At 36.2% G+C, this 23117-nt stretch overlaps 1 protein-coding gene across 6 annotated transcripts in view; it reads left to right on the top strand.

Annotated features, from left to right (window-relative positions):
- Positions 1-23117, top strand: part of LOC107735742 (SH3 and multiple ankyrin repeat domains protein 3-like) — a 119484-nt gene that overhangs the window by 5420 nt on the left and 90947 nt on the right. For all 6 annotated transcript variants that reach the window (XR_001639506.1, XM_016547339.1, XM_016547332.1 and 3 more), the window contains exons 2-5: positions 3049-3165; positions 9672-9749; positions 12525-12591; positions 15028-15370. Coding sequence is in view for 5 of the 6 variants with exons in the window: in XM_016547339.1 (XP_016402825.1) it covers positions 3049-3165; positions 9672-9749; positions 12525-12591; positions 15028-15370 (605 nt within the window). In the remaining variant the exon portion in view is untranslated. The remainder of the gene's footprint in view (positions 1-3048; positions 3166-9671; positions 9750-12524; positions 12592-15027; positions 15371-23117) is intronic.

Raw genomic sequence — 23117 nt, 5'->3', positions numbered from 1 at the left:
GGGATTGACTCCCTTTTGGAGCCAGTCTCTAGCGGCCAGTCGATGAATTGCAGTTTAAGTCACTTCCGTGTTGGTTTCAAGAGAGAGACCGGAAGGTTGCCGCTTGGGAAAAACATTTCATTCGCGATGCGTCTGCCATATTATTTCAGCGGATATTCTGTATCGTAGCAACCGCAGCATCTCAACCACTGATCTATAATAGAGACCTGGATTGCTCATGACGTCATAAAAGTGAAGCCACCGCGCCGCCATATTGGTATAGTATCCCCATACATTCTATTGAATTAATAGGAAATCGTACAATTTTAATGAGAAAACATCACCTAACGAGTCAGCATTTTCATATCTGAAGTATCCCTGTACATTCTTACAACGCAAACCTCCTGAGCATGTAAATGGTTATTTGTTTAATGTCGGGAATTTCCCCCTGCGTATTAAAAAGTTACATGTCCTATAAATTACCGTAGCGAATATCAGATGAACACGATGAACATCAGATGGACAAATCCACAACATATGCATTTCAAATGGCAAAGTGCTCATGAAATCTGAATCAAGATTTATGCTTTGTATGTATGCGTTAATTCGCCTTGTACATTCATGGTTTATGTAATTGTTGTTTTTTATTCGTAATAAACGTTGGTTCAATTAATAATTAATTAAACATACACGATACACATTACTCCTGTAAACTGTAATGCTAAAATGCCATATAATTTGCGCCATCTTGAGGAGTCTGAAATAGATATTACTCCCTCAGAACAGAAAATAATACACGCATGATAACTTATTCAGAGAAATAACACTGACTGCGTATGTTATGGACTTAAAGACATGAAGCTTTATTTCCAAGATGATGCATGGTAAGCTTTGAATTGCAATACAATATAGAGCAATATAGTAACAGGCTTGTATTGTAATATGTATTGCATATCCGAATCAATTTCACATACTAATACCAGATATATATATATATTCATGTTTAATATTTCCTGCATAATTATGTACATAAAGAAATATATTTTGTGTTGGATCAGTTACCTGTGTCAGCAAGTGTGTAGCTGACACACCCACCTAAACGATTTCAATATATCGCTTATCTTGCCCGAAAAGACCATAAACATTGCAGATAACATCTTAAGTAAAAATTCATTTACATATATCTTAAAAACTAATCCCGTGTGACTGATACGCTTCAAATCGGGTGATTTTAGGTCAGTGTTTTGGCTGTCAGTCAATGAAGCTCTCAGCCTGTAGGAAATAGTAAGATGGCCGCTGGAACACTTCTGGTGGCTTCACCGCTGAATGGCAGTTTAGAACGCGATGAGCAATCCAGTCATACATATAGATCAGTGGTCTCAACTGAAAAAAACCCTGCGCTCTCAAGCGCTCACAGCTGGGTGTTTTCACCAGAGCGCCTGGCGTTTTCAGCTGGCTAAAAACGCTTTGGTGGACACGCGGCCTTAATGTCTATATAATTAAAATAAGATCATTATATTTTTCAAACTTTTTTCTGTACAAAAATCCAATTTTGTCCATTTAGGAAAATCATATTATAATCTCTCAGAAATATTTTGTGCAAATGTTTCAGTTTGCCTGAAATTGCCTTGTCCCTTAAATTATTTATTTTTTATAATTTTATTATTATATAATTATTTATTAAATTATTTATTGCAGTGTCCCATTTATTTATTTATTTATTTTTTCATTGAGTGGGTCAAAATAAGGCAACATTATCTATATTAAATTTATTTGTAAAATCTAGATACTTCGGAAAAATAAGATTTTTTTAATTGAATATTATTATTATTATTATTACTACTAAACAGTAATATCATAATATTATCATTAATAACAATAATAATGCTGATTCTTTTACTAACAGTAATAATATCATAAGATCATCATCATCAACAATTAAATACTTAGAAATACTTGAGATTATTATTATTATTAACAGTAATATCATAATGTTATCATTAATAATCATATTTTTATTTTACTAACAGTAATAATCTCATAAGACCATCATCAACAACAACAATTAAATACTAAAAATAAGAGTTTTTAAATTGAGTTTTTTTTTTATTAGTAGTAGTAGTAATATTATCACTAATAATAAAAATATTTTTTATATATTTTACTAACAGTAATAATATCATAAGACCATCAACGACAACAACAGCAATTAAATACTTAGGAAAAATAAGAGTTTTTAAATTGAGTTTATTATTATTATTATTATTATTATTATTATTAACAGTAATAATATCACAATATTATCATTAACAACAACAACAATAATAATAAAAAGTTGTCTCTTTCATGTGCAACAGAACATTTTGTCAGTCACTTGGTTTCTATGTCTGCACCATCTCACTGTCCAGTGATAAATCCAGCGACATATTTCTTGTTGCTGAACTTGGTTAGCAGCGATGGATTAACCATAAGGGCATCTGGACCGCACGTCCAGAGGGTCACCATACAGAGCTGTATAAATGTTTTCAAACCGCAGGAGACGCCGAAGACCTCTCCCCGACTGCATGGCCAAAGATGAGCCAACACAACAGTGAATGTTAATTGGCCCCTGTGATGGAGAACGATTGGTACTCTGTGGATCTCACAGCTGGGGGCCCCTGGGAGTCCCAAACATGCCCCGTCACTAATCCTGCCCCATTCGCTCTCAGTCTCTCTCTCTCTCTCTCTCGCGCTCTTTTCCGCTCTTTCTCAGGCAGACAGTTTTTAAGCAGTTTTTCTGCATCCCACACTCTATTAGTATGCAGAGAGGACACGTTTTGAATTATGGTGGAAAGAAAAGTGACATTGATAACACCAAACAAAGGCAAACAGTTCTGCTCTTTCTCATTTCATAAAGTGAGAACATCAAGATGTGAGAGCGAGGTGTGTGTGCGTGAAAGAGAGAGGCGGCAGCTATTGTTTTACTCATTAACATGATTTTAGTTCTGTGCAGACTGCAAATTGACACGAAACAGAAACAGCCACACCGATGCAACGTTTTTATGTGTGTGTATGTTTGTGTGTCGTCAGGCTTGTCGTCACGGACATGTGCAGCATCTGGAACACCTGCTGTTCTACGGAGCAGACATGAGCGCTCAGAACGCTTCTGGAAACACTGCCCTGCACGTGTGTGCTCTCTATAACCAGGTAACACACTCATTCACCCATACTGTATGTATTCGCTTAGCAACCAGATAACACACACATATACACACACGTCAGGCTCAGATGCCTGAACCCACAAGGACACACTCAATCATACTGCCTGAAATATCTGCACTCTTTTCAGCCAGGTAAAACAATCAGATGCAGACATCTATATGTAAGTGGCATTAGCAATTAGTATAATGTGTAATATGTTGTAAGTATCAGAGTTAATGAGCGTATACAAAGCAGCAAGGTCACAGATTGTTCATGCAGTCACACAGAAACACTGCACTAATGTAACATCCAGTCTGGATGAAGTCAGTTACAAACAGATCAATAACATCTAAACTACAAAAACATGAAGAAAAGAGGACACCATGCAATGAAACTTCAACTTCTAAAACATAAAAATAGTGCTCTGAGTATTAAAGAAAGATCCTAGATCATAGTTCAACCGTTGACGTCTAATGATATTCTGTAAATTCATTTCTTCAAGTTTGGACTCGCATGCACAGCACCAGGCATCTCACATCTTTCTGATAGCACAGATATGTTAGAGCCGTATGATATGAATACCCTACATTTCTGCCACAATACCACAGTTACAGTTAGTGCTACAACAGTAAATCCATTGTAAATGTTGGTGATTTGTGGATTGTAAAGTCCTCCTGTTTCTCCGTCAATGTTGTTAAGAATGTCAGTGCTGTTTCATCTGCCTTTAAACTAGTTTCAGTCACCGCGACATCTGTGGATTGTATTGGAGACCTCTGCTCCAAACTCAAATGCTTCTCATGGAATCTCACAGTTCTGTTGAGTGGTCGCGAGTGAATGCATTTGTTTCATTTTGTGTGTGTGTGTGTGTGTCTGTGTCTGTCTGTGAGTACTAATTTTACAGCAGTGGTTTCTGTTTATCTTCATTCAGCTCATTATAATGAGATTAAACTACAGCTGACCTGCACTAATGTAACATCCAGTCTGGATGAAGTCAGTTACAAACAGATCAATAACATCTAAACTACAAAAACATGAAGAAAAGAGGACACCATGCAATGAAACTTCAACTTCTAAAACATAAAAATAGTGCTCTGAGTATTAAAGAAAGATCCTAGATCATAGTTCAACCGTTGACGTCTAATGATATTCTGTAAATTCATTTCTTCAAGTTTGGACTCGCATGCACAGCACCAGGCATCTCACATCTTTCTGATAGCACAGATATGTTAGAGCCGTATGATTGATTGATTGATTGATTGATTGATTGTATGATTGATTGATTGATTGATTGATTGATTGATTGATTGATTGATTTTTCTCAGTCAATTGGAAGTTGTCCTAGCATATTTCTAGGCAAAAAAATGGAAGAAAAAATTTGCTTTAGGATGTCCTCAGAAGTAAGCTAAATCCGTCAAAAACTCATTTTGTTGGTGTTTAAGTTGACAAAAGAATGTAAAAGAATGGCCTGAAGTTGTATCTTATGGTCAGGGATAGTTTATTGTTATAACTTGCTGTATGTCCCATAGTGACATATAGAATTAGCCTATTTAAGAGCAAGAGAAGTCCTCTAGAGAAGTACACTAAATCTGTCAAAAACTTTTTTGTGGACATTCTTAGACAGAAAATTGGCTCGGGAAGAGACTAAATAATGTCCAAATTTGTATTTTAGTGTTATGGCTAATACATGTGTAATATAACTTATTTGTTTAATCATAATTAGCTTGTACAATCATGTTGGATCAGAAATCAGTTGAATGCCTTTATGCAGGTAAGCTATACAAGCACACGTTTGTGTGAAATAGTGTGACCTCTTGTCATACTTCGATAAATTTGCTAGAAAGTGTCCTCAAAAGTTATCTTTTAAAAATCCTTTGAGACATTCTTTGAGAAGGACAGATTACTCTAAAAGTAATTACAAGTGTCCAAAGGTTGCATTTTATGGTCAACTAGTATGTTTATCCAATATTTAAGTATATAAGTAATATAATTCAAATTTGTTTGTTTTGAAGTCAAATTTGATAGTCATTTTGAAGCACTCCATGCATACAGTATTTCTAGATAAATGTGTTTGGGAGTTTGTTTCAATTCGTATTTTAAGGACGAATTTTCTAAACAGTGTCCTGAGAATTTAGCTAAATCTGTCAAAAACTCCTTTTGTTGATGTTCTCAAAAAACATAATGTGCTCATAAAAGGAATAAATAATGTCTAAATCATGTCCAAAAGTTGTATTTTATAGTCAGCGCTAGTTTATTTTTATAATTTACTGTATATCCTGAAGTTATATATAAAATTAAGACATATGAGTTTGTGTGAGTTTCATACTTTAAGGTCAATTCATTGTACTTTAAAAAGTGTGCTCAGGAGTTTGCTAAATCTGTCATGAAGTAGGTAAATGTGTGTGTGTGCGTGTGTGTGTGTGTGCGTGTGTGAAAATCTAAAAATGCAGAAAGTTACCTGTAAGGTTTAGGTTTAGGGTGGGTGTAGGGCGATAGAATATACGGTCTGTACAGTATAAAAACCATTACGCCTATGGAGAGTCCCCACAAGTATAGCAAACCAGACGTGTGTGTGTGTGTGCGTGTGTGAAAATCTAAAAATGCAGAAAGTTACCTGTAAGGTTTAGGTTTAGGGTGGGTGTAGGGCGATAGAATATACGGTCTGTACAGTATAAAAACCATTACGCCTATGGAGAGTCCCCACAAGTATAGCAAACCAGACGTGTGTGTGTGTGTGCGTGTGTGAAAATCTAAAAATGCAGAAAGTTACCTGTAAGGTTTAGGTTTAGGGTGGGTGTAGGGCGATAGAATATACGGTCTGTACAGTATAAAAACCATTACGCCTATGGAGAGTCCCCACAAGTATAGCAAACCAGACGTGTGTGTGTGTGTGTGTGTGTGCGCCCTTATGAGTGCTCAGCGGTGATAGCGAGTTTTAAGGACTCTCTGTGGATGTTTAGCTCAGGCTCAGAGGAGATGTTAGAGTGGATCGATTCCCAGAAAGGGACTCTGAGAGGACGTATCAGCCTGAGGAGAGAGGCATTACTGGATAGACGAGGGAAAATCTACGAGGACAATGATGGAAGAAGAGACAGAGAGAGTGTGAAATAGTGCTAAAATGATGAGGAGAGCAGGAGGAGGTGAAAGAGGAAGAGACGACCACCTGATGTGGAACAGAAGAGTGAATTCACAGCTACGGATAATAAGACGGCTGATGAGATTTGTCTGTGTGTGGGAGGTCAGGTTTTGCTCGCTTTGTGAGGACCAAATGTCCAATTGAAGACAATAAAAGAGGCCACCCACCTCTCGCTCTCCACAATCAAATGTCTCATTATCCATCAACAGCAAGTCTCCATGCATATTTCTAGGCAAATGTGTGTTTGTGTTGTATAAAAATATTTAGGCCTAAATTAAACATTTCCATGCATTTTGATTACACAGTTTTAACATTAATACAATTTAATAAAACGCACATTTGTCAGTTATGCATAAATGAAACGGGTAAGATTTCTGCACTCCTAAAAAAAAAAAATAAAAACCATGGCATAATTTATTATTGACTATTTGCATCTATTTGGTTTTACTTAATCATATTTTCAAAATGCATTTTTTCAAATAGCTTAGAATCAGAATAAATCTGTTAATTGAATCCAATTAAAAACAAGTGAAAACAATTAAATTAATTCAGTTAAAATGTATGAACATGGTTTGAATATGACTAGCTGTGGAACAAGCAATATTCAGTTAATTAAAATGTATGGGTTTGAAACAAATGTATTTATTGATAAACATAAACCTGGTTACTGTGTTTTTAAAACATTCAGTTCATTAGTATATTTACAGAAATCATACCTATTTTTTACCAGTTTCATTTATGTATATCTGACAATTATATATTTTAACTTCACATTAAGTTTATTAGATTATGTCAAAACTGTGTAATTCAAATGCATGGAAAAGTTATATGCAATTCAAATACAAAGCATACCGCTAGGATGTTGTGGGTTTTTGTTGGGCGTTGCTGTGTGGTTGCTAAGGATTTATTGTGTGATTGTTAGCATTGTTATGTGATTGCTAGTGTGTTCAGTGTTATGTGCTTTGTTGCTGAACAGAAAATCTGACCATAAACTCATTTTTCAATGAATGTCTTGTTTGCATATCCGTTATTGGAATGATTTATGTCTTTAATGTATGCTGGTGTATTATTTTGGTATCACTAATTTCATGTACACTGTAGTTGACCTTTGATGGCCTCATTCTGTCTAAGTGGACAGTTCATGGCCAAAATGAGCTGCAAAGTAAATCAGACTTTATGGCGACTTTATCCCATCTGTCTCTGTGAGTCTAGTGTAACAGGGATGTCCAGGATCTTAGTTGTGTTCTTATAAAGTTTCACCACTAGAGGTCACATGTTGCTCTATTGTCCAGCAGACATTCAGTCCATTGAAACGTCACATTGGCATAAAAGGCCACATTTAGTAAAGTTTGTGTTTTCATACTACTGTTTCTCCAGACCGCTGCAGCTCTGATGACTTTTGATTTATTATTTTACAGTAGTGTATATAGCATATTATTTTTCAGTTCTGATTGTTTGTGTCCTTTAAATGGATCAATAGTGCAGAAGAGCGTATCAGAGATAGAGAGCAAAAGACAGAAAGAAAGAGGGAAAAAAATCTGTGTGATGTGGAAGCTCAATCATCGTTCCGTTAATTCACTCTGCAGTCGAAATTACATATTGATTTTTGCACAGAGCCGTAGCATTAAAAACATGCAGTGCTCCACTCTGTCTCCTGTATGACAGACTGTGTTCCCAATAGCATACTATCATACTACTGACATACTGATATTTTTGCAGTATGTACTGTATAGAATGCATGGAACCAGGCGATGTATTCCACAATGCAAAAGACTTGACTTGACCTTCCATGAATGGACCAGGTGCAGTTTGTTTCTTGACTCATTATTTGAACCAACTTGCATAAATTGAGACATCTTTTCACAAAATGTGACTAGCAATACTAATTATTGTGTGTGTGTGTGTGTGTGTGTGTGTGTATACTGTATATATTTATTTATTTATTTATGTATTTATTTTTCATATGACAAGCATAGTGGAGTCATATGATAATAGTAATGCAGCATGCTACTATTTTATAATAGTATTTCACTTGTTATTTTTAAACAGTTGCCATTATACATCCTAAGGCATTTCTATTAACCACAAGACTCATAAAGATAATTAAAGACACGTTGAGTGTCTTTCAGATGAACTGCTCTCAGACACATATAATCTAGTATGAGCATATCCCATGAGAGATACCATATCCCACAATGCAGTGCACTCAACTTGACCTTCCATTTCCAGTTGATTTCAGCTCCACTTTCTTCCTCTGTTCAGAAAGTTTTAATATCATTTTGTAATGTTTTTGAAAGAAGTCTCTTATGTTCACCAAGGCTGCATTTATTAATATAGTAAAAATGGTAATATTGTGAAATATTATTACTATTTAAAATAACAATTTATATTTTAATATATGTAATTTATTCCTGTGATGACAATGAATTTTCAGCAGTCTTCAGTGTCACATGATCCTTCAGAAAGCATTCTGATATGCTGATTTGATGCTCAAGAAACATTTATTATTATTATCAATGCTGAAAACAGCTGTGCTGCTTATAATTTTTGTGGAAGTAAATTTTTTTATGATTCTCTGAAGAAAAGAAAGATAAAAGAACAGCATTTACTTGAAATTGAATTTTTTGTTACATTATAAATGTTTTACTGTCACTTTTGATCAATTTAATGCATCCTTGCTAAAATAAAAAAATAAAATGATGTCCACACACGTTGGAACAGTAGCTGTAAAAAAAAAAATTATAGTTATATATAAAATTATATAGTTATATAACCAATTATCTATCTGTTTTTACCAGAGACACTTTTAATTTGTGTGTTTGAGAGAGAGACAGAAAGGAAGTGCACTACAAGTGTAATTAAATATCAGCACACAGGTTCCCCTGAAGGTGTGTTAGTGGGCCAAGAGATGCTTTCTCACCACTGTTAGGAAACTAGGACACCAATCCCAGCTGAGTCATGTCTGTGTGGTACAGCTCCTAAATGTGTGTGTGGAGTGTCAAAACTGTCTACAGAGAAAGAGAGAGAGAGAGGGATGATAGCCAGATGCTGTGCTGACCTTCTGAACACTCCGTCTCAGATGCCCATAGAGAAACACTGCCATTAGAGCAGCTCTGTGTTCGTGTCTCTCTCTCTTTCTCTCTCTCTCTCTGTTTTTCTCTCTGATAGCAGACCTACATATGAGCTGGTGAGCTAATTGGTCCCAGTGGAACATCAGTTTTGTCATTTCTGTTGTTGTGAAAGCAACACGCATGCACACAAACACACTCATCCCGCTCCAAAACTTTCTAGGGCAAATTTTCATGGACATGCAATGCACACGTTTTACTAGCGACAAATTATCACGACGCTTGTAATCTCTCTGTTTGTCTCTCTCCAGGATAGCTGCGCGCGAGTGTTGCTGTTCAGAGGGGCGAATAAGGAGATTAAGAACTACAACAGCCAAACTGCCTTCCAGGTGAGAGCGCACAACCTCTGGGTTCCTGGAGATCAAACACCGTGGAAGAGTCAGTGGAGCTGGATCTTATTTAAACTGATGCTGTCGTTCACAGCCCACAGAGCCAAACTGTATTTAACTTAAGGCCAAGAGCAGTTTCAGGGCAGCGTTTTGAGAATTCTCCCTGGCCTTCTTGTGCCGTGAAGACATCTACCTAGATAACATTTGTAGGCACTTCTGACGAAAAGGCTGGTAGGCCTTTCTTGATTTGACCTAAATTTACGTTAGCACTTTTGCAACTACCTCAGTGTAAGGGGATGGTGGACAGTGTAAAAGGAAATGTTGATTGTAAATATAAACATATTTTAATCAATGGTACAATGGAAAGGTGATGGTATAAGATGTTACATAAATCTAAAATTTTATATAAACAGTGGTACTATAAATATTTAGAAGAAATAAAGGCTATGGTACCATGTAAAAATATAACTGATAAGAAACCATGGTACTTTTTAGTACTTTTGTTGGTTTACTATGGTATTACCATCATGCCAGTGTCTGAAATCTATATGTACGTTACCATTCAAAAGTATAGGGTCAGTAGGATTTGTGTCAAATGTTTTTGAAAATCTCTTTTGCTCACCAATGCTGCATTTATTTGATTAAAATTACTGTAAAAACAGAAAATTTGTGAAATATATATTGTTTTCTATTGTAATATACTTTAAAATGTAATTTATTCCTCTGATGCAAAGCTGAATTTTTGTGGAAACCATCATACAGATTTTTTCAGGATCATTTGATAAATACAAAGTTCAAAAGAACAGCATTTATTTGAAATAGAAAACTTTTGTATCAAATGTCTTTACTGTAACTTTTGATCAACTTAATGCATCCTTGCTGAAATACAGTATTATTAAAAATAAAATTTTGTACAGAGTTCAACCTTTTAAACAAATATTGTAATATGCTTCAATTTTTCAATCTGTCTGGTTCACACTACCCCTTCAAACAGCATAGTCCACTAGTTGTTGGGTTTTGCTGAATCTGTGTATTAACCATGTTAGCATTTGTTGGTTCAGTGTAAGCAGCATGTCAACATGACAAGTCAAATGGGTCACTCGTGCCCTTTTGGTCCACATGTACAATATGATGCTTCATGTAAACATACTAACAGCATATTGGGATTGGTGTTTATCTGCATCTGTTCCATGATGCTCGCTGCTTGAACTCAGTACAATTGATGTTGACACAGATTTTCTGCTCAGATCAAAGTTAATTTGTTAGTACAAGGGGAGGGGGAACCCGTGCGGCTGCATAAACCAACAAGGAAACCATTAGACAGCTGCTTTGATTTAGCTTTTAGTGAGGAAAAGTTAATTAGCCCTCACATTCGTAAAAAAGAGAGAGAGTTATCATATTAGACAGAATTACATGAGTTATTGGTCTGTGGTCTTTATTTGAGACCTGTTTGTTCACCGTACATGTACAAAAAAATTACCATGGTGCAGTGGTGTACCATGTAAATTTGAGTGTAATAGGCCTACTATGGTACTACTTTGTAGGGCTGGGTATTGACACAGAATTCACAAATATGTTTAAATCTGATTCACAAGTTTTTACATTAATCTGATTAGATATTGTTTTGCTTGGTATATATATATATGTGTGTGTGTGTGTGTTTGATATATATCAAATACAGTACATGTCAGTTTTTCTTAAGGAAAACAATTTCTCAAGTTAAGCTATAACTTATACAAGAAACTCTGTCAGTTGGTACACAGTCCAGATTTAATTGCTTTTTATTTTTAGATATAATGTAAAATAAAAACGTTGTATACAAACATTTAAATTGCACACAAGTTGTTATATGAACATTTTAATTATATAATTATGTTTCTATTTTACTACAATTTGTTGTTGAAATATAAACAGTGGATAAACGGTGGCTGTCATAACTTATTTTCATGACAGATGTATTCAATCATTCAATAAATGAGACACCACTAGGAATATAGTGAATATGTAATATAGTGCATATTTTTAGCGAAATGTTCCTGTCTACAGTTATTTTTTTCTAGATAGCTATCGAGCTATATGGGAAATGAAGGCTTTCCTGTTATATGGCATGTTTACAAGCTGTTTTGTTGATGACTTTCCGCGAATAAATAACACTGATTGCATGAGACGTGATGCATTTCAGTAGGTTGTACTGGATCTTTCAGCATACCTTTTGATGTTCATTCATGTTTACTTCTTGCTGTAACTGCTAGTGAAACGGAAGAGACGCTTGAACTGAGGCGACTACATCGTATTTCACGCCACACGAAACTGACAGAATTTGAAAGCTAAGACTTTCTGGCGCGCTACAAATAATATTTAGCATAAACAGAAAATAGTCTAAATAGACTAAAATATTGATCTTGGTATTTAAGAACTGATATCGGTTTATCAAGATATTGCACAATGTTGTCAGCCCAACCCTAGTGCTTTAAATTATACTGTAGTACATCCTGCATAGCTTCACTCCTTATTCTGACACTCAGCCATAGAATCAATATTTCATGTCCAGTAATTTAATTATTTGTAAACAGGATCATGTACAGTCATTCATACTAATTTTGTAGTAGCCAATGACTGACAACTGACTGTGCATTATTGCTTATGAATTGCTGGCTTAGTTTTTTGGGTAACATAACATCCTGTTGCATGCAGTGTTATAAATCTGTAACTGGGGGTTTTGTTTGCCCAGGGATGTTTGGCAGAAATATAACCCATTTTTCTTTCTCTCTGTAGGTGGCTATTATAGCTGGAAACTTTGACCTGGCAGAAATTATAAAGACTCACAAAGCATCAGATGTTGGTAAGTGGCTTGTATATGGTATCTCCACCATCATTAGCTGCTATTGAATTTGCAAGTAAACGCAGACAATCCCTTGTGTTAATGAATCCTTACAAACGCTTCAGAGCACCACGGCCAGGAAACATGAAAATGAGAGCGCCCCCTTGTGTGTCCGTGTGTGTTTGAGAGTCTGCAGCGTTCAGGTGAATGAGAGTCATCACTCTATTCGCCCGCGTCAACGGCAAGGCTAGCTCATTCGTGTGCTGCCAGTTGTCGCACCGCTGTAATGGATCGTACCCATTAGTGTGGAGTACCATTGTCATGGCGACGGAGCGGGGTTAATCCCCGAGGCTCAGCAGGTGTTGGGTGTTTGATTTGAGCCAATGGGAGTGTAGCCGCAGGCTCTGGTATCTCATCAGAACCGCGTGTGACCTCGATGAAGGATGGGACGTACGCTCTCACGCACACACAGATTCAGAACCCGCCTTAAAACACACCGTTTACAGGACGGGAGCTGGTATTTTGTCACTAATGCTGAAGCTTCTCAGGATGTGCCCATTCTTTGTCTTTCTCCACTCATTTCCTTCCCATCAGTCACCGAGTGAGAGGAAAAGAGAGTGAGCGAGTGTGTCCTGAGTGGGTTGGACGGTTGGCCTTTTCACTCTGAATGGATGGGCTGAAGAGTTGAGGATTTAAACAAGCAGACAGCATGACTACAGAGCGCAGTATTTACACTGCTTAAACAAGCAGCCCATCTTACTGTAAGTGGCCCTTAGATGTTTTCTCAGGGTGAAACTATTGAAGGAGGAGTGATTTTAATATGCGAATAGTAATATATATGATAATTTTTAGTACTGTCAATTTGACTTAAAGGCACAATATGTCATTTTCGCCGTTAGAGGGCGCGTATTCAAAATAAACAAATAGACAAAGGCGTAGTTTGATGACACCGTGACTGAGTGTGGAATCATGGGAGTTGTGGTCTTCATCCCCACAGCCGATGTAATCCGACGGGACTCGGGCAGAAATCATGTTCATGGATGAGCTAGGGCTGGACAATAATTCAATATCAATACTCGGGTAGAAATCATGTTCATGGATGAGCTAATGATTTATTAACGTAGTAGAATGAAGCAGGGTGAGGCTGAAAGCCATCGAAGCGAAACGAGGCTGCTGAACGAGCGTGACACACGGCTCGAAAGCAGCGGAGCTTTTATTATGCCACAGTCGACCGCTTCCGCTCCTTCCGGTCGTGCGTATGTGGGGAAAAAAAGCAGCGCGGTTTTATCATACTTGATACATTTGAAAGTTCTGTTATAATGCTCTGTGCGGTCGTCACCGGTCTATTAAAATGCACAACATATTAAAGCGTCTTTGGTGTTTCCATGTTTTCTACAAAACAAAATCGGAAATCGAGGAGTTATGACGTCATTGGCAGGCGACACAATGACACTATGGACACGGTCCGTGTCACTAGTTAAAATTGCTTATTTCTCTGGATTTAAACATTCTCAAATACACAAACACAACTAACCGAATAATTGTAAATAGCGATAAGTAGGCAAAATACGCAAGCCTTCCCATGTATTTTTGTTTTTGTTAATATGGTACAAATACAGTCTTGAAATATGAAATACATCATCACTCAATGTTCAGTTTAACATCAGTTACATTGAGGCAAAACCAATTAAGAACCACAGTTCTAGGATGTATTGAGTGGCGTGTTCTTGTTCTCACGCCCTGCTCTGATTGGCAGAGAGCTGTTCATGTCTGATCAGGTGACATGTGGATGTTCAGTACAGCGATTTGATCAATACTTAATTTACATTAGAGATTAGAGAGAATCGGCTATGAGACTGACAGCAAACCATATGTCAGGATGACAGCGCTGTGCTCTCTTTTATCCTGCTTGTCTCTGTTTCTCTCTCTCTCTCTCTCTCTCTCTCTCGTTGTATCATTAAATAAGGCTGTCATTGAGCCATATGAACTCTTTTGACCCTGATATACACGACACCATGCATTTTTATCTACATATTAGCTTTAAAACAGCAACAGTACAGAGTTTTACCTGCATCTAGGAGAGGTGAGATATTGCCATCTAGTGTTGATGGTCTGTACTAATTGCTTTCCTCAATAGAAAGAAAAAACAACCTCATATCTCAGTTATTGGTAAACAAGAGTTTGTTGTGTAATTTTCAGTTTTTTACCCAAAAAAACATCCCAAGCAAACGACCGCTGTGCTAGCGGTCAGGATAGGAGGAAGTGTGTTTTGCTAATGAATTATAGATGAGGTGCTTTGTAATTCGAGTACGTCTTTTGTTTACCACTTTGAATGCCTGATGAGGTTTCTGTGCCCTTCATTTACAAATTATGCTAATTGTACCTGACAGTTTGTCACGTACGGCCCCCTCTTGTTTGATGTGCCCTTTTGTTGACACCTGCTCTTCCTGCTTCCAGTGCCTTTCAGGGAAACGCCTTCCTACATAAGTCGCCGGCACATGACCGGAGGCGACACGCTGACATCATCACGCTTGCTGCCTCGCTCCGCCTCCGACAACAATCTGAACAACGTGGCTGTCACAGGCCCCGCCCACTCGCCCGTGCCATCTCTGAGGAGCCTGCCCCCTCTGGCGCACACCGGGATCGACGCAGCGGCCGACGGCAGCCTGCAGAGCACGGGCAGCTCGCTCTCCTCGCACTCCCGCTCGCCCTCCCTCCAGCGCGTCAGCGAGGAGCCCGGCACGCACGCAGTACGCCGACACACGTCCCTCACGCACTCCCACAGCCGCGGACGCCTCAGGTGAGCATCGCACATCCACAGTCCTGATTTGCACCTGCGGAACTCAAAAGTTTTGCACCATCCAAATTGCCTGCACATTGGGAGTTTGATTATTAAATATTTTGCTAATTTGATTATGCACTTCAGTATTCTTCATACACTATAAAAAAGCTGGGTTTGAAAACAACCCAACCCAATTACCAACTTATAGAGTTAAACAAAATTGCTTTTTGAAAAGTCTATGAAAATTGTTGAATGAACCAAATTTGACCAGTTGTTTTGTTGATTTGTTCTCTTCCGCCAATGAAAATAGTCCCACTACAGGCAAAGCCTCAGGCTTTAAGTGCCGCTAAGAAACACACAGACCATTAAAAACCTAAATTGGGTCTAATTAATACAGTTTCCATAGCCATCAGTCTCAACCCAACATTTTTTAGAGTGTACTAGACTATTCATCTTACCACAATTTTTCCATGTTTATATCCATCCCCATCAAATCAGTGCAGAAAAGTCTACAGATTCTGTCTGGGCTTGTGAATATTTACTCCTCCGGTAACGGCTCTGTCAAATGATCATTGATTAATTGTAACTCTCAACATATCAGTCAGACATCGGCAGACATCAAACACTGACAAAGTGTGATTCTATTTCTAAAATATTCACCTGCAATTCAGTTGTACCATTGGGTTTGGACTATGGTATTTTTTTTTTTTTTCCTCAGGGTGAAACTATTGAAGGAGTGATTTAAAAATATAAATAGTAAGATATATGATAATTATTAGTATTGTCATTTTGACATGTTAGTCAAATTAATCATAATCAGTTGCAAATTAATAGAGTTTAGCTAAAATATATATATATATTTTCTTAATCAGTATATTTGTCTTGTTTACCAGTCAATTTTATTTAAATATCCTTTAAAAAAGATAAATTTACTATGGTACTTTGAAATATACCATGGTACTGAAATTCATGTTGAATGGCATTTACATGGTTTTTCCAAGAATACCGTTAAAGTAGCATGCCACATGTTATGGTATAATACTATAGTATAATACATAGTGTTAAGTATACTATGTTACTTTGAAGCATGCCATAGTACTTCCAAGAACAGGATGCTACTACCCTGGAACATATTCAAAGTACCATAGTATTCCCTTCTGATTCCATCACTGTACCACAGAGTGGACACAGTCATTTTTTTGTAAGAGTAATGCCATGGTAGTGGTTAATCATATTCGCGTACTATACCATATTAGCATAAATGATACTTCACGGAATACCATGGTATTACGATTAAATTGCTTGTTTTCCATGTATGTGTTTTTATGATAATACTGTAGTGTTTTTCAAAGGCGGTAATGTGTGTAGTTTTGTGAGTGTGTTTTATTTATAAGCCCATTTATTTATGGCTGCTGAGACCTGTATTGAATGAAGTCACTCGGATTCCTCTCCATCTAAAATACTCATACTGTTGTAATCTATCACATCCTCATGAAGCAGCATTTGATCGACATTTGCTGCTTTTAAATCGTGCTATTCAAATGTTTAATATATATTCCGATTAGACTCTCCTCTCCTGCAGAGCTGCAGGACATTGCTGGAATCGACTGTGTTTTTGGGACTCCAACAGGCCTTATTGAATTTCTTAGCGATATTGCTCTGAATCTCATATTGTGTATTTATTGCAGGGAGATGATTGACAGGTTTTTAGAGATTGTGAGACATGGCACTTTATAATTGTCGCTTCTAAATGGTAGAAAATGTTAAACTTACATGATGGATTCATTTGAAATTCAAACTCTTAGTGTTGCGTCTGATGTAAATAAGAAATACTTTGAATTATAGCAAAAGTTGGTGAGTACTGGGTGTTTTGCAGCGCTAATCAGCACAAATCTGTCATTGGAGACGCAGCAGAGGTTGTTTATCACCACACTGCCTTTTATAGCAGGTGTAATTTTTCTACTGTCTGAAACACTCATCTGAAATGTACTAAATCACACCATTATGTGTAGGGTTGTCAAAAGTACTGACTAATATTTTTAAAAATGTGACGATACCAGCATTTCCCACAAGCATTTTGAGCACGGATTCTTAAACACCTCTGATTGGCTATTGTGTTCACATGCTCAACAGATATGTCTGTGATTGGCTACAATGAGCATTACATGGATACACACGGGAGAGTTTGAAAGCCACGTCTATCAGCGGATCTGTATATGAGCAGATCTATATAGTAGGGATCCACTGATGGATCTGGCGACATTTCTCAGGAAATATTCAAATTAATTCAGTGGGATTAATGCATTAAATGAATCAGCATATCATTTATCATTATGTGTTTGTATTGAATTAAATATGAATAAACAACTGTTCAAAAAATTTGGGTTCAGTAAGATATTTTTTTTTATGTTTTTGAAAGTTTCTTAAGCTCACCAAGGCTGCATTTATTTGCAAAAAAAAATACTATTAACAGTAATTTTGTAAAATATATTTTTACACTTTAAAATGTGTATTTTAGAATGTAATTTATTCCTGTGATGACAATGAATTTTCAGCAGTCTTCAGTGTCACATGATCCTTCAGAAATCAGTATAATATGCTGATTTGCTGCTCAAGAAACATTTCTTATTATCAATGTTGAAAACAGTTGTGCTACTTAATATTTTTGTGGAAACTATGATTTTTTTTTCCTCTTCAGGATTATGTGAAGAATAAAAAGTTCAAAAGTACAGCATGAAATAAAAATCTTTTGTAACATTATGTCTTTACGATCGATTTAATGTGTCCTTGCGGAATATTTCTTTAAAAAAAAGAGTTACTGACCCCACATTTTTGAACAGTACTGTACATTTAACAGTACTGTACAAGTTTTTCTTGAATGGATTATAAATCTCAATGCATTTTTGGATTTACCTTTTTCACAAAGCATAATGCCCTTTCACTTCGCATTTTGGCAAAACTTGGAAGCAGCTTTTGTGTGTGTGTGTGTGTGTGTAGGGTTAGGGTAAGTTGATAGAAAATACAGTTTGTACAGTATTAAAACCATAATGCCTATGGAGAGTCCCTGTAAACAACATATGCAAGAGTGCGCGTGTGTGTGTGTGTGTGTGTGTGTGTGTGTGTTCAGATGTCTGTGGTGCCTTAAAATGTTTCCTAGATAGGGATCTTACTACAGATCTAAACAGAATATTTCAAAATGGCTAAATATTCCACAGGATTGATAATGCTGTTTTGTAGGTTAGAAAAGTAATGGCTACTTTCTGAATCAGTTCTTTTGTGCTGTTTAACTTCACTTCTGCAAAACGAGTGGCTTTGTGTGCTAATTTGGACCTCAGGACTCAAATTTTACCAGCAGGTGTAGGGTACTTCTGCCGCAGAACAACACTTTAGGGCTCACTCTCTTTCTTTGTGTGGTCCTGAGGGGCGTTTGCGGTGTTCTGTCCTAGTTGTCCATCTGTCAGTATTTCCTGACATCCTGGCCCGCTTATAATCAGAACCACCAGCGCCTGTTTGTGTGGTTTGCGGTGTGTTTGTGTTTAATACACAGAATGTGATGATACCAACAGGAATTAAGCCAAAGCGCCTGTCCTTGGTGTCCGGCGTTCTATAAAAGTCCCCTCTCTTTCTCTCTGGTCATTGCCCTTTGTCTGGCTGTGTCCACCTGTCACTCCCTGAGGTGAGTGTGGTGACCAGGAGAGTGTGTAATTAGTGCCGTAGCTGTGCGGTCAGCGCTGGCTGCCCACTTCCTGTTCAGGGTGAGATTCGAGGCCATGACACGTTGTTCTAAATATTGTGGAAGTGGATTTAGAGATCACAGGTCGCTGGGTGCACAAGCGGCAACAGCACAGAGGAATCAAAGGTCAGAGGTCAAACACAAGTGTTATTGGTTGACGGTGTATGATATCAAGTTAAATTTGTCCCTTGCTATGATATGAATCCTTCAGTTATAAAAAGAAAATATGAGGTTTAGATCGAGGTGATGTTGTCACTGAATATATCTTAAACTGTTTGCCTGTACCTCAAAGTCCTTGGCAAATATTTAAACAACCATAGTTGTTCATGTTTAATGAGATTAGATAATAATGAATTGGGAATATTTATATGATATAACATTTGCAACAAGAAAGTTAGTGTGACAGTAGCTCAGCCACTTTATTTACTCTTTAGATATTATAAATATCTAAATATTTAACATTCTTAAATCAAAATACATTTACCTGAGAAGCAAAATTACATAAAGTCTAAAGTGTTTTTTTCTGAAAATTCAAATTTCAAAATCAAAGTGACTTTATGGTTAATACCAGAAAAAAAAAAATCTGCCAGTGGTGTAAGAAAAATAAACAAAAAATCTATTTTGAATTATGTTTTTCTTCTTATCCCATTGGCAGATATTTTATAAACTCACTTTTTTTTTTCAAAAAACAACATATAATATCTTAATATCATTTTGCTTCTCATGTAAATGTATCTTGATTTAAGAATATTTTTGAGAATATAATTTTTTTTAATATAATGTACTGTATATTTTGAATATAATATAATGCAGCTTTGCAGCTAAATTTAAGTATTTCTGGAAGCTAAAACCAAACACTGTTGCTAGGTCAATGGTCATTTTTAAAATCATCGGACATTAATAAGTCTCCGGTCACCAACATTAATTAATTTGGTCAAAAATATCAAACACCAAATGCATGTTTCCTTTTTACAGCCATATGATCTCAAAAAATTTCAGGACTGACTCCTGTGTTCTTACACACACACACACACAATGCTAATTTATGGGATTCATTCCCATATTTAAATGTCATTGTCAGTCCTAAAATGTTGGCCTTTAAGCAGTTATATAATATAATATATGAGACAGCATCTTGATGAAGTCTGTCATAGACAGAGTGTTCAGAAATAATGAACCGTCTGGGATATTGTTCTTTTGGATGTCATTGAATAAGTAAAGGTGACATGCACATTACAAATTTTTGCTCAGCTCAGTAGTAGCTGTTTGAATTAGCTAGTGATATTGAGAGCTGACGACAACCATGTTGGTCATATTGTTGGTTTAGCTTTTCACCCTTGTGAGTGAAAAAAAAAAAATCTCGTTAAAGTTCTGAATATCTGTTGCAGTGTTCCTAATGAATAATGCACAGTGCAAACTAAGTGTAAGTTTTCTTTCCTGTGAAAATATGATTATAAATGCATTCCGGTGGGCCGGTGTGACTGAAAGGTGCTGATAGCTCATCACTCATCATTAACCGGTCTCTTTTACCACCAGTTAAGGGGCTGAAATTTAGACCTCACCTTATTTCTGCTGTTTCATTACTTTGCCGATTTATGAGCTCTGTTTAGAGAGGGAAGGAAAATTGAGCAATTTATTGATGGCAAAAGGGAATCCATTTTGTTTGTGCAGGGCAGGTAAATGAGGTGTCATTTTGAAAGAGCACTCTCTCAGTCTGGAGCTTTCCGTGATGGATTCCACCCTCAGGACATCCAGACCTGCCACTCCCTCGACACTCACCTGTAGACGGGAGTGCTGGGATTAGAAGAGTGAGCCTGCTGATTTCCTATTGGACGATGGGAGATTTAAGGGGTGGCGATGAGGTCAATATCATTATCTGTGTTCCTATTGGCTTCTTTTTTCTTTTTTTTTTACCTCTGGCCTATTCCTTATCCACACTTATGGTCATTCTTAGTTTAAGCTTGACATTAACAGCCAGTTTGGGTTTAAATCCAACCCATCAAAGAATCAGTTGATACAAAGAAACCGTATTAGAGGCATTTCTTTATGGGTGAATCTCACAAAAAAAGACATGTCCAGGTCACATTTCACTCCAGAATCAACTGAAAAAGAATATTTAATAAACACAGCTTTTAAAATATAAAATTAATATTTATGAATTTGATTTTTATTAGTGCTGTCAAACGATTAATCGCGATTAATCGCATCCAAAATAAAAGTTTTTATTTACATAATATATCTGTGTGTACTGTGTATATTTATTATGTATATGTATATACACACATGCATGTATATATTTTCAAAATATTTACACGTATTTACATGTATATATTTATATTCATATAATTTATATTATATATAAATATATTTAATATATAAACATAACATTTTTCTTAAATCTATACATGCATGGGTGTGTATTTATATATACATAATAAATGTACACAGTACACACAGATATATTATGTAAACAACAACTTTTATTTTGGATACGATTAATCGCGATTAATCGTTTGACAGCACTAATTTTTATATAAGAAGCAGGATATATGAAATATAATTTAAATAAATATTTATTATTTTTATATAATATTTTGCATACTAAGTAAAGCCTATTTTAGAATTTAGTTTAGTTTAGATTTAAAACAAAATATAATAATAAAATACTTTATGGTTTTACTTTCATGACATCTGTGTACATTTTCCATACAAAAAGAAAAAAGAGGAAAAAAAGAAAAGAAAACATTTTATTTTTTACTTTTTTTTGTTTACATTTTTTATTCCTATTATTTTCAGTGACGATTCTTATTAAATTCACTATAACTTTTAACACAGTCAAAATTACTTTAAAGCTGTAATAATGTAAAATGTGATTGTTTTTATTTAAATTAGTGTAAATTATAAGAATATGTTAACAAATACTATGGCAATATTTTCAAATAGCTAATATATACTTTTGGTTTTCACAATCAGGAATAAGAGTACAGTTTATTGATCCATTTATTTATTTATTTGGATTACATTAATGAGAATTGTAGGTGGTAGTATTATATTTGGCATGAAAAATGTCAATGCAAATCAGCTTAACGACTCTAAAAATTTAGTTTCTGTTTATTTATCTATTCTGTATGTTTTATTTATCAGTACAAGATGTTGTTGTATGTGTGTTTGTTTTTTTGGTTTTGGTGTGAAATATGCCATTTCTTGACAAGTTTCATGTGATTTCATGTGATCATGTGAGGTCTTCGTCTGATAGAACGATTGTCTTTCTCATTGCAAAATATTGTGAAGTATTAAAAGGGAAAAAATGAAGGGAAGGAACTGAGAGAGGAAGAGGAGAAAAAGGTAATTTTTGTAGATAGCGGTGTCTCCAAAATTGCTGGGAGGATAGGATGACCCAGTAAACACAAACAAGCACACACATTTATGTTCTGTCTGAGGAAAGGCTTCACACCGACTCCATTACACTCAATGAACCCTTAAAAGGGGCAAGACAGACTGAGAGAGATTCAGAAAGAAGAACGGAAGAGATGATGAAAGAGAACGAGACATAACTCATTTCATTCTTTCATCCTAGTCTGTCCACAGAGACCATTTTACGATTGTGCACTTATGCAAATAACCGTTTGCGAGATAATGACTGGTTCTGATGCCTTATTCTGTTATTACAAAGAATATGAGTCTCTCCATTGTGACTGAACTGGTTGGTCTCAGCATAATTTTTTCAGAGCTCGAAGGGTCATTTCTTCCAGATTATGTCTTTTAGTTTTATTCCTATTGTTAAAGGTGCCATAGAATGGAAAACTGTATTTACCTTGGCATAGTTGAATAATAACAGTTCTGTACATAGAAATGACATACCGTGAGCCTCAAACACCATTGTTTCCTCCTTCTTATGTAAATCTCGTGCATGCAAAAGACCACTGAAAAATGTGAATCAGAACATAACACCGACTGTGACGTTACAGTCGGGATCACTAATAGTTACGCCCCCAACATTTGCATATACCCGCCCATGTTCTATGCCAGCCG

Source organism: Sinocyclocheilus rhinocerous, unplaced genomic scaffold (genome assembly GCF_001515625.1).
Source record: "Sinocyclocheilus rhinocerous isolate Xijiao unplaced genomic scaffold, SAMN03320098_v1.1 scaffold942, whole genome shotgun sequence".
Taxonomy (NCBI): domain Eukaryota; kingdom Metazoa; phylum Chordata; class Actinopteri; order Cypriniformes; family Cyprinidae; genus Sinocyclocheilus; species Sinocyclocheilus rhinocerous.
Note: the sequence above shows the minus strand (reverse complement) of the source record. Positions and strands in the feature narration are given on the sequence as shown.